The sequence below is a fragment of the Anneissia japonica genome, unplaced genomic scaffold (genome assembly GCF_011630105.1).
Source record: "Anneissia japonica isolate Jap-2015-1 unplaced genomic scaffold, ASM1163010v1 scaffold6792_len961167_cov158, whole genome shotgun sequence".
NCBI lineage: Eukaryota > Metazoa > Echinodermata > Crinoidea > Comatulida > Comatulidae > Anneissia > Anneissia japonica.
Genome location: NW_022701523.1, coordinates 941,361 through 954,005, shown reverse-complemented (window position 1 = coordinate 954,005; position 12,645 = coordinate 941,361). Strand labels below are relative to the sequence as shown.

At 32.1% G+C, this 12,645-nt stretch overlaps 1 protein-coding gene across 3 annotated transcripts; it reads left to right on the top strand.

The window, feature by feature from the left end:
• Positions 1 to 4,893: 4,893 nt before the first annotated feature.
• LOC117103574 (sulfotransferase 1E1-like) lies at positions 4,894 to 11,378 on the top strand. 3 transcript variants are annotated; one of them, XM_033244154.1, is made up of 7 exons: positions 4,914 to 5,007; positions 5,994 to 6,025; positions 6,164 to 6,365; positions 7,077 to 7,309; positions 8,346 to 8,484; positions 8,764 to 8,858; positions 10,464 to 11,378. In XM_033244154.1, the coding sequence occupies exons 3-7, from the start codon at positions 6,179 to 6,181 to the stop codon at positions 10,650 to 10,652; spliced, it is 843 nt and encodes a 280-aa protein (XP_033100045.1). In that variant the 5' UTR covers positions 4,914 to 5,007; positions 5,994 to 6,025; positions 6,164 to 6,178; the 3' UTR covers positions 10,653 to 11,378. The 3 variants fall into 3 exon arrangements, with proteins under 3 accessions (XP_033100044.1, XP_033100045.1, XP_033100046.1); XM_033244153.1 differs by lacking the exon at positions 5,994 to 6,025 and having other exon boundaries at positions 4,894 to 5,007; positions 6,170 to 6,365; positions 10,464 to 11,376; XM_033244155.1 differs by lacking the exon at positions 5,994 to 6,025 and having other exon boundaries at positions 4,964 to 5,090; positions 6,170 to 6,365.
• The last annotated feature ends 1,267 nt before the right edge of the window (positions 11,379 to 12,645 follow it).

The window sequence follows — 12,645 nt, the reverse complement described above, 5'->3', positions numbered from 1 at the left end:
GAAGGTCCCTATTTAAACATATTAAAAGTCTAGAAAAATCCAGGTAGGGGAAATATGCGGAAATGCGTTTTATGCAAAATGGCCGACAAAATAGATAAAAATATAAGAAAAAAATCGTAATATGTCATATTTATGAATGAATTTTTTAATTTCTTAGATCGCCACGAAGGTTTTTAGTACTTAGCAACCAATGCATGTATTACTTTATAAAATAATGCTATGATATAATAAAAGTGGCCGCCATATTGGATTTAAAATGGCCACCGTGTAAAAAATATATTTATCTATATCTCCGCTTCTAAACCAGTTGAAATTATAGTTTTAATGTCCAAAAATATGTTTTTATGGTCAAGAAATACTATCATACAATTTTTGACTCCGTCAGATTGTCATAAATAGATCATTTAGAGTCATTTAAGGTCATTTAACGTCATTACAGGTAAAATATTATATGGTATCTTAATAATGGAGGCCTAAGTGTCGTGTTTTACATTAGAAACATACTCAACCTCTTGGAATTAAGTTTTAGGAAGGGTACAGTATTTTTTTCAAGGTCATTTTGACGGCCATCTTGGATTTTAAGATGGCTTCCATGCATAACCTCCTGGTATGATGTTTAATATCCAAGCTTGTAAAACATTTCAAATTAGGATCCTCATGCCTAAAATTATGTTTTCATGATCAAAGATTTACACCATTTGTGAAATTAGGGTCAATCAAAGTAATTTTATGTTGAATACTTTGTGATACCCTATCGTTAGCAGTCATGTTTTAATGTAAATATTATACTTAAGCTCGCAGAATTCGAATATTTGATAAGAATTTATTATGGCAGCCATTTTAAGACCATTCGATTTCATTAGGTCAAGGTCATTTAGCAGCCATCTTAAATTTCTTGATAACCACCATGTAAAGCCTATATTAATGTTAAGAATGTTTATGTTTTATGTGTACTGTACATAGTAAACAATACCATTGTATAATTTCTGACATGGTCAGGAGATTATAGTTATAAATAAGTCATTTAAGGTCATTCAATTATGTATAAGGCAAAAATATTGCATTCTTTCCTTGGCTTTGTTGCTTGGTGAATTATACCGACTACCGTAAGCACACTATTATTATATAGGAAAATATTAAAAAAAAATATCTTATATAGGCCTGCTAGCTGAAAAAGCAATCATAACAGTAATAGGACTGTTATTAGAATCTTGCCCACTGATGGAAAAGATTGTTTCGTTTTTTCCGCATCCATTGTCTACTCTTGTGATTGGCCAGTTTTTTTTCTTCATTAAAACCCGAGAAGGTTCATTATTAACATGCCATACAATATTATTTGACCTGAAACGTAATTGAACAATAATTATCCTTTTTATTACTATAATTATCATCTTACCATGTCACAACTTGTAAAGTCCTTTGATTATGTAAAGTAAACATGCAGGCCTATGTTTTTATGGCCATCTCTAATTTGGCTGCAAAATCACCTTGACCTAAAATGGGCATCATAACAACCCCGAGATATGGTATTTAACATAAAATTATCTTGAATGACCTATATAATATTATCCTAATGACTATCTGACTATGTCACAAATGGTATATTTCTTTGACCATGAAAACTTAGTTTTAAACATCGGAATTCTAATTTGAAGTGATTCTAAAATAAATAGATATTAATAAAATAGTTTTTAAATTTCGAAATTAAGGATGGCTGCCAAAATGACTTTGAATGAAGTAATGTAGTTTCTTGTAAAAAATGAATTTCGAGAGCTTCATTATGATTCAGATGTAATTATTAGATGTTAGATTAATTAGATGTAATTAATATGTAATTATTAAGAAGCCATACAATATTTGACCTTGAATTACCTTAAATGATCATAAATCAATGACCTTAAACCAAAAATCTGCTTAGATTATTCATTTAATGACCTTAAAAATTATAATTACCTTAAATGAACAATCTTACCAGGTCAAAAATGGCATGCTAGTATTCCTTAACAATTTAGACACTTTAGAATTATAATTCCAAGTTAGAAGACGAGATAATACCATGGAGATACATAGGTTTTATAAGGGGACCTTTTTAAATCTAAGATGGCTGCCATAATGACTTCCGATAAAATGGTTTCCATCAAAAATTGAATGCTATGACCATAAGGAGCATGTAAAAAGTTGGTGCTTCTGTCCAAAACGTCCATATGGCACTTTATCTGCCTGGCATATGCATACACCACTAAATATGTCGTCGGATTTGCAGCCATCTTGAAATTAATGATATTTACATCAAATAGGTGTACCTATATGCATCAGAACAATTTTAGGATTTGTAAATATATTTTAGAAAAAAAAAATATGCTGAAATATTTTGAAAAGATCAAGTTTTTTTTTTTCAATTTTTGGTTAAAACTAGCAATTTTTGGCGGCCATTTTGAAAAAAACTCACTTCCCCTATGTGGATTTTTCTAGACTTTTAGTATGTTCATACAGGGACTTTAAGAAAATGCACTGCGCAAACAGAAATTCTGTTCAATTTTTTCAACCCTAAGATGTATTTTTTTTTGTACTATCAGTACTTGATACTATTTTGGTGAGGCATGCTTGCGCTGTAATAACGTAGGAAAAAAAAGACTACTTGGAATATATCTATTGATTTTTAATGGGTAAATCGACTGTAACAATTACAAATACCCTTTCAATAATGATATGTATAATATTTATAAATACTAATAATATTTATTATTATCATTGTCAATAATTATTCTTAATAAATATTATCTAACTTTTAAGATGATATTCGTATATTAAAGCTAATCAAAGTAAAACGATGATGTGATATAACCTCGATCTCCCTGTGTTTTTCTGTATCCTTACTTCTATTTACATTTGTATAATAGTGTCGGCCAAATAAACCAATAAACCAATAGCCGCACAGTTACTCTTAGTAGTATGATTTTCCTTGGGGCAAAAAAGCAAGAAAAAAAAAATCAACAAAACAACAAAAAACAGAAACACCTCAGTATATAGTTATAATGATTGTGAAATTGTAACAAAATGTTTTTTACTTCAACGTTAATTATTAGTCCGCAGGAATGGCGCCAGCGGTGGGGGAGAGGGTTTCGGAGCCAGGGCCCTTGTCGGGGAGAGCTGCTCCCCAACCCCATGTCAGGGAGAAAAAAAAAACACAATTCTTCGAAATAAATAACAATTATATGTATTTTGTGCATTATTACTGGACTCTAAAATTGATTAAATAAGAATAAAATCGATTAAATAAACCCCTAATTTGTCAAAATTGTCGGTTCTTTGTCCCCTTGGAAAACTTTAGAAACATTTTAAGCAACGATTGACAACACTTACTTTCCTCTCGTCGGGGAAATCTCGTAGGGGGAATCCGTCCCTCCGTCGGGGACATCAGACCCCCTGTCAAGGTAATCCTGGCGCCACTCCTCTTTGTACAAAAAACATTCGAGATATTATATATATATTAATGACATGGTGTGTGCGCCGGGTCACTCAGTACACTGTAAATCATAATGAGGGTTTACATATATATATTTATTATTATTTTTTTAACATTACATCATTTACAACTCTTTTCGGGATAACATAGCTCTTCATGGAGGCACGGTAAGGAAGAGACATTTATTATGCAGATAGCACCAGCTTTATTTTTTATCTTTGTTTTGTTTGCGGTCGAAAGACCGATATTTTTGGGCGCTGCATAATAATTAGATTTATTGGTGTAAGCGGGCTTGTCCGAGAGAAAAAGGCTCTTTTGTGCTTCATGACCTTGTGGTGGTAAAGCTATGAAATGACTAATCGGTAGTCGAAGGGTCGAATTGTTAAGGCATTTTTTTTTGCGTGAAAATAAAAAAAAAAAGATTAAGGATCCAAGAACAATATATTGTTCCGTAAAGTGTTCTTGGAACTTGAATCTTGGAAAACAAGCAATAAATCAAAATGACTAATTCCAAAACGCAATTAAACAACAACGCAAACCTACCAAATGGCATTTTTTTTCCCCAAGCAAATCCATCTGTGATAAGCTTACATTTAAGTATAAATACTGGTATAAGTATAAATACTGGTATTTATTTAAATAATTTAGGTATATTTTATTTGCATTTAATTTTCAAACGAATACACGTTATTGTAATTCCTAATCGTTTTTTGTTTCTTTGAATTCATACATTAGTTTTGATGTAGGTCCGGCCTGCGGTATGTTTTTCAGTACCGAGTATGTGTATGTTATTGTATGTATTTTATTATTGTTATACGTCTTTAAATAAGAGGTTCCACAGCAAGCAAAGCAGGGTCTTAAATGACTTGATATACAATAAATAAAATACTGTAAATTAAAAAAGAAATAAACTTTCTTATACAATACATAATTTAATGATAATCAAGAAAGAGAACATTGAATAGGCATAGGCATATATGATAATACAATTTTCCAACTCGTGAAACCTGGGTATCTAAGTTTGCTTAAAACATATTTAGGCCGAATGTGCTCTTTCCAAAACCGATTGTAGACATAATTACAGGCTTATGATCTGATGCTTCACTCAACTAATAATTTCACGTTTAAAAAGGTTTTTAATAATGTTGCAGTTTGGCTTAGTAAACGTTTTTTTTTTTCTGCTGAACAATTACAATAGTCTTTTACATATAGGCCTATAACATAAGACCTAATGTTTAATTACATGAACTTGCAAAATCTGCTGCAACGTTAAGTTGACGTTATTTTTTTACACAGCAACACAACTTTCACAACGTTGGCGGAAATTGAAAACCTTAGTTACTATTTGATCATGTATTAGTTTTGCTCTTGGACTAAAGTCATGTGACTACCTATCTGCTATACCTATACAATATGCACGCTTAACGCGATTGGTCGAGACATTTGTACTATGACCCTATTATAATGCTACAAGATAAAGTCTGAAGCCTGTAAACTACCACATTGTTGGAAACTAATTGGGACTCCACATCGACAGACAGGTTAGTGCAATCTTTTATTGCATTTTGTATGCCACACCAAGTGCGAATTGCACTACTTGGAGTGAAGACCTACACAAACAGCGGTAATATAAAATAGTGTAGGCACCCTACAGTATTTCTATTTAGTGTTAAAATGACAACAAATGCTGTCATTTTAACACTAAACAGAATTACCGTACACTATTATTATTATTATTATTATTATTATTATTATTATTATTATTATTATTATTATTATTATTATTATTATTATTATTATTATTATGATTATTATTATGATTATTATTATGATTATTATTATGATTATTATTATTATTATTATTATTATTATTATTATTGTTATTATTATTATTATTATTATTATTTATAAAATTAAACACACTTAACAACAAATCACATTAAACAAGGTTAAGCAAAGTTTAGGGCAACCAAAAGACAAAGATCAGTGAATTCTGCTTCTCAAAAATTAACTTATGTTTTGATAAATATCAAGTAAAACACATTTTATCAAAAAACAAAATTTAGAGCGGTATTAGAAAAAAATCTATAAAATTAAATACTAACCAATACCAAAAATATATGAAAGATACTACTTATATGTACAGTACATATTTTAATCGGCGTAGAAAATATTTTGTAGTGACCAATGACCCAAGGAAAATGATATGGAATGTACAATATATTTTCCAATACCAACACTTCTGCTGTTTTTTTTTTTGTTTTTTTTTTTTTTAATCATTTTAGTGGTTTCTAGATATGAACAGGAACCATGCAGTGACAGACTTATTAGTCTTTTGGAACATGTAACCACGTAAACGTCAACAAAAATCCTTGAAGCAGGATTTTTAAATCATAAACCATGATCTAATCACTGCATTTCTGAAATTACTTATTACTAAAGAAATAACTGAAAGAGATATCGTGCAAATCCAACCTATTTCCTGTTAATGGTAATGAATAATTTGCTTTGTTATCAAAAATAATAGTACTCTAGTACTTCTGCAACAGTGAGTTGAAAATATTTCCATATAAATCAGGGAGCATTTTGACTGTTCTCTGACATAAATAAAGAATTTACAATGTATATTATATTGTTAAGTTGAAATATGAAGGAAAATATTAGAGTAACACAACCATTATGAACATTACATTTAAAACATAGGCATACAACATGGCAACTGAGAAATCAATTAAAGCAGCAACTGAACACCCTGATATCGAGTTCCAAGCTGGTTCTGGTATCTATGTCTATGAAGGCGTCCCCTACCCATGGTTTGTTCACGCCGTCACATTAGACGCACTGAAAACATTCGAAGTGAGAGATGATGACGTTTACATTGTGTCCTTTCCAAAATCAGGTAAGATATTCCTGCCAGATTATAGCTGTAACACTGTTTCCCTACATTATTATACTTGTTTTCGAGCCCATTAAACTTGTTTTACGAATGTGGTGACTCCGGCAGTCAAGTGGGTACATACATACGTAATTAGTTTTTTTCCTGCAAATATAGTAATAAATAATGCTCGTTCATTAACGAACAAATTGATAAGAGTTTTCTAGTTAAAAACATGTTTTGAATTAACAGATTTCTAATATCTTTGTTAATCACATCATGATGAAATTTAATGAGACTCAACTCTTTATAAAAGTATTGTTGCCTTTTTAATTTATTCTTGTTTATATAAAAGTTTGTAAAACTATTTTAGAGCCTTCCATTGTAGATACGAAGGATTCTGTTCTCGGTCATTGGGTCTACATGCGTAAGTGTTGCTAACTGTAATCAGTGCAGAGCTGGCAACCCCAATAGGTACCTATTTATACTTGGTGGGAAAGAAGAATTGCGGATAAAATGCCTCGCTGAAAGACACAAAGTGAAATCCACAGCGAGAGGTCGAATCCCTAAAGGTTGGGAAGCCAAACCGTTCCAAAACTACTTCTAATCACTTTTAATGCAACGTTGAAGCTGCAAAGTTTGTGTGAATCAACTTTGAGGAGGCGGCTTGAAGTAGGTTTGAGGCCTACGTACCGTACACTTCAAACTTATTCGTGAATTCTTCATTCCTCACAGGAACAACTTGGATGCAAGAGATTGTGTCAATGATTTACTACAATGGTGACATAGAGAAAATAACATCAATTCACGTAGAGGAAAGAGTACCACACCTTGAAATGAGTACGGCTAAACCTGGCAACATCTTGTACAAGAAAATTGCTAATATGCCACGTGATAAACCAAGACTGATCAAAACTCACATGGCATTTAATACAATGCCAGCTGATTTCCACAAAAAGAATGCAAAGGTAAATGACAATTAGTTATATGTTAAATATCTCATGGATTAAAACTGTTATTGTTTGCAGCAGATTAATATAATAAACAAAAACAGCAATAATAATGACATTAAGATGGTAATTATGTAAATGACGCCGACAATGAATATCATGTAAAAATAATGATAATAATTGATATTTCTATCAATTGTTGATGACAAATGGGTAAACAAGTTGGTAACTTAGACTGCAAAACTATCGAAATGGATTGTAAGAAAATTACGTCAAACCAGGTGCTCAAGTGTTGCTAGCACTTTGACCTTTCTATCTTAAAAACACCTCTAAAAATGCATAAAAAAACTACTAACGCATGGTACTTTAAAAAATAAAACTAGACGATCCAATAAATAGTTTAAAAATAACATTAAGGTATATCTAACCTTTATTGCTCTGAGGTTTGAGTTCATATGACAGAGTCATGGTGCCAGGATTTCAATGACAATGGAAAAGGATGAGAGGAAGTGCGATCACAATGATCATGAGTTGGCAGGAAAGAGGCAAATTCCAGGCTAGGGTGCTTTGTAGTTGCTTTATTAAGAATAACGTTATATGTTTTACGTATCAAATTTGTTCAGACGGTGCTAACATTGGAGAGCATACAATTGCAGATGTGGCCTAAGAAATATTTGTTTCCCCTTTCTAGTAAACCATTTTGTACTAGAAGGCCAATACTTTGAAAATGAATTATTTCAATTGATTAAGCCATTAGATTATTATAAAAGCATCCTAAAACTATTTTGTACTCTTATCTTAGGGGAGATATACCCTACACCATACTTAAACAAATATAAGATGCTGTTCAAAATAAGCAGGTCTGAGTTTCATTGAAATCAAATACTGTAGTCAATCGCCATTAAAATCCAAATTTATACACTGTTGGTCCAATCGATTTTGCTTCTACCTTCGAGCGTCGATGGCGGCGATGCAATATACAATGTACTATAAAGATGATCTTTTTTTAGTGTAGTAATGGTTATAAACACGTTCATTACATAATGCATTACAGGTTATCTACATTGCAAGAAACTACAAGGACGTCTGCGTGTCTGTGTACCATTTCTTAAAGATGTTCAAAGCTTACACGGATGACGACAGAGTGGGTAGCTGGGAAGATGTCCTGTCTAAGATGTTGATTCCAATGCAAAGTAATTACTCTTTGTTATTCAATTGCTAGGTTAACTCTTAAAAAAATGTAATTATTGTTCCAAAATTATGATACAGGGGTAGGCCTATTATTAGATAAAAAAAAGATCATTTTTTTCAATACTCGATCTCTTTCATTTAATAAATCAATTTGAAGTTTAAACTCTGGTAGGCCGTATCAAGGTCAATTGACATAAACAAACATACATACAACATGCCGATTGACTTTGATACGCGCATATACAGACTACGAATTTCCTCATTAAATATCGTATTATTAGCGCCGTATGGCTCTTGGGTGCATCATGTGACCAGCTGGTGGCAACATCGTAATGACGAAAATGTTCTTTATTTGAAGTACGAGGATATGAAGCGGGTAAGTACAAACGTATGAATATTTCGTGTATAATAATCAAGAACTCACTGGCTTCAAAGATCCTAGTCCATTATATACATATGTTTTCATAACCCATTACCCCTGTGCCAGTCTTCGATAGGTCATTTCTTATGTTGTGTTCTGTGAACTGGAAATTGGGAGTAGCTTTTAATTTTCTAGAAATATGTTTTTTTTTTGTTTTTTCTTTTTTTTCAGTCAGTTACATTAAAAGTAAAGTTACTGTTTTACATAAACAAGATATAATATTTACAATTCTTGTTTATTGATATGACAGTTGCAAATAAATATTTTCTATTCATTAGTTTACTATTATTTATACATTGACTTTTAATTTACTTGAATGAAAAAACATATTTCTAGAAACCATTAAGGCTACTCCCAATTTCCAATTCATAATACACACATTATGCTTTAAATAATAATAAATAACGATGGTATTGTGATATTATTTAGTTCTAAGAAGAAATGAAAATTAATATTAATATGGTAACACATGATACTAGATAGACCATACATTTTGACTGAGAAAAAAATGCATTTTCTAGAAACCACTCGATTGCATATAAAGGAAGCTATGATCACTTATCCCTTATTTTGTTTTGCATTTAGAATACTGAATGTGTATGCCTAATTTAGGTTACTCTAATTTTCTAATTCATAACGCACAAAAGAACAAAATATTAGGTCTGATACAAATAATCCCTAGCAGCCTAAACCTATTGTAGTGGAAGATCAAACAAACAACCAATTATGCACCCCCAACTTACAATGGTATAGCCCATTGTTGGATGGCTTTAGACAGACAGAGCTGGTATTGGACAGGGTGGCTTAGTCCTGCGTTCTTTCTATTCAGAAAAACAATTCTTTTACTTAAAACTCCCACCCGTTTAGGACTCTAATCTCCCAGTACACTAAATCAATCCAATGGTATATTCACAATTTTATCTATAAATCGTTTGGCTTATTTTATTTATAGATGCGTGCCTCTAAAGCTTAGTCTAAAGGGCTAATGCAGTTGTCCGATAGCACTAGTTCTAGTTTTGAATGTTTTCTTACGTTTACTTTTGAGCTGTTGCTTATCAAATTTGTATCTCTACCAAGATCCAGCCATTGCCTTTATGTCTATATACCGGTATATATTTTCAATTTACATAATATTCCTTGTACTTATATCAACAAAATTATGTTGTAATTATAATTCTATATATATATTTATATATATATACATATATATATACAATATTATGTTGTAATTATAATTTTATATATATATATATATATATATATATATATATATATAGAATTATAATTACAACATAATATTGTATATATATATGTATATATATATAAATATATATATAGAATTATAATTACAACATAATTTTGTTGATATAAGTAAATTTATCGAAAGGTCCATTGATTAATCACAGATAAGAAAGTATAATACATACTCCAAGTATTGAAATACACGCCATCGTGTTGGGATTCAATATTTGACATTAATTATGTCATCATCATCCTGATGTATGTATTATACTTTCTTAAGTAAATTTATGTTACAATGTTGAATAATTATCAATATAGGACCTTCGAGGCGCAGTAACCAAAATATGTGACCATATTGGAAAGAAGTTATCTGACGAGGCCCTCCACAAAACTGTTGATCATTGTACTTTCGAGAAAATGAGTCAAAACCCAATGGCAAATTTTACAGGTCTCGAAGACTTTGATCAAAATATATCCAAGTTTATGAGAAAAGGTAACACCAACTAACATCATCAAACGTATGACATTCTTAAACTAATAATTGACGGCTTTACTCCCAACTAGTATCGGATTGTTGATGCCACAGATCAAAAGATGCACACGCGCTATGTTCGCAAGCTGAGATGACCGTCCATGGTGGCCAAACTTGTCGATCAAGTTGTGCGAGTCGTGGTGGAGTTGCAATTATTGTCAATATTTAAGCAATGTATGGGCTGATTTTTTATTTATTCTGCAAATTAAGCAAGATTGTTGTATATACGGAAGCGCAGGAGGTTTAATTTGAAAAATGTATTAGCCTAGCACGTTGCCAGCAAAGGTTATAGGCCTAGCTGACCACAGAATTGGTAGTTAAGGCCTTTAATCCAAATTTAAATTCGGTGTTGTTTACGCTGGCGACTCCGACTCCGGTGTGCATCCTGGTCGTTCAACGCTGGATGTGTCCCTCACATCGAACTTGTTTGGCCAGAAAAGTAAACCGGAGCCTGTTACTCACATTGGAGAAAGTAGATAGGGTACCTGGATGATTGAATATTCATGATATTTAATTTTTTTAAACCATGTTGGAACATGATTGTAAAGATGTAAAGATGTCCTGCACCCTCATAACCTATACCGCCCCAAGCAAATTTTGTTTTCGTAGGTAATTTTGGTAAAACTTCTTGACTTTTCATAGCTCTTCATATAAACCATATTTTGTGCATGGACTACTTTCGAGTCTGTTTCAGGTCATGGTCAGCCTGATATCAGTTGCTTACATTAGGCCTCATAAAAAATGATTAGGCCGCATAAAAAATATTAGTTTACCCCCCTATCAAAGAATAAAAAATGATGAGGGAGGGTTTTTTTTTTTTTTTTTTTTGCTAATTCCGCCGCCAAGTAAAGCAATGCTTAGGGACACATATAACAAGTCATAAGAATGGAATTAAATTTATATTTAAAAACATATGCTTTGTTGTACCAGTAAACATATTTGCAAGAAATCCTGAGCTTTTCAAGTGAAAAAAGTTCGGAAAAACGACCGTTTGAAATATAAAAATAGGGCCTAAGTTAATTAAAAAAGAAAAAAAAAAAAAAAATCAGAATTTTTCAAAAAGTGATGAGGGAAGGGGTGATAAACTAATAACTTTTTTATGGGGCCTGAACGCAATATGGCCTATTTTTCAGCCCTTAATCGTTTGGGCCTTGTATTTGAATCAATGTAAAAATAACAGTGGTTGAATTGACTCAGTTGATGCTGAATTTTAATACATTACCCTAAATGTACTATCTGGAATACAAGCTTACGTGATGATAAACTTCACGCCGCGGTACTCAAAGGAGTACACACAACTGTTAGTTAAAAATATGCAAATGTTACATGAACACCTGGGAAGGAAGGTGGGATTAAGTTCTGTTGCCTAACAAACGTCTGTACTGTATGGGGTGGGGGTGCTAGACTGATGTCCCCCGCTACACAGTAGTGTAGCGGGGGAAGATGAGGCATAATTATACTAGGCATGGGACCAGGCCTAACTAAGTAGACAGTGTAATTATATTTGATAGAAAGTACACTTTCGAAAGAAATAAATTCAAATAAGAAAAAAAAATAACTAAGAGTAATTCAGTTGCAGACGTACCTTGTTTAAGTATTAAACATATGCTAACAATGAGGCTCTTGTAGCCCTAGCATCCATGTACAAAGTAGTGGTGTATGTTTATCCATGAAAAAAAAAAAAAAACACGCCGGGAAAGTTTTCCTTACCAGGAAAAGGTGAGGTAATCTAGCTTATGACGTAAGCAAGCTAAAAATATTGTGAGTATGACGTCACCATAAAATTTATATTTTCTATTATAACTAAAATATTAATAACAACAAGGTTTGTGGGCGCAAATTCCCTTAATACTAATTAAGGGTTGCACAATCTCCTTGACATACACATTTCAGCTCCCAGTGGCGTAGCTAGAGTTTTTGGCGCCATGGGGAAACAGTAGAAAATTGCGCCTCCTCACCCCCACCCCC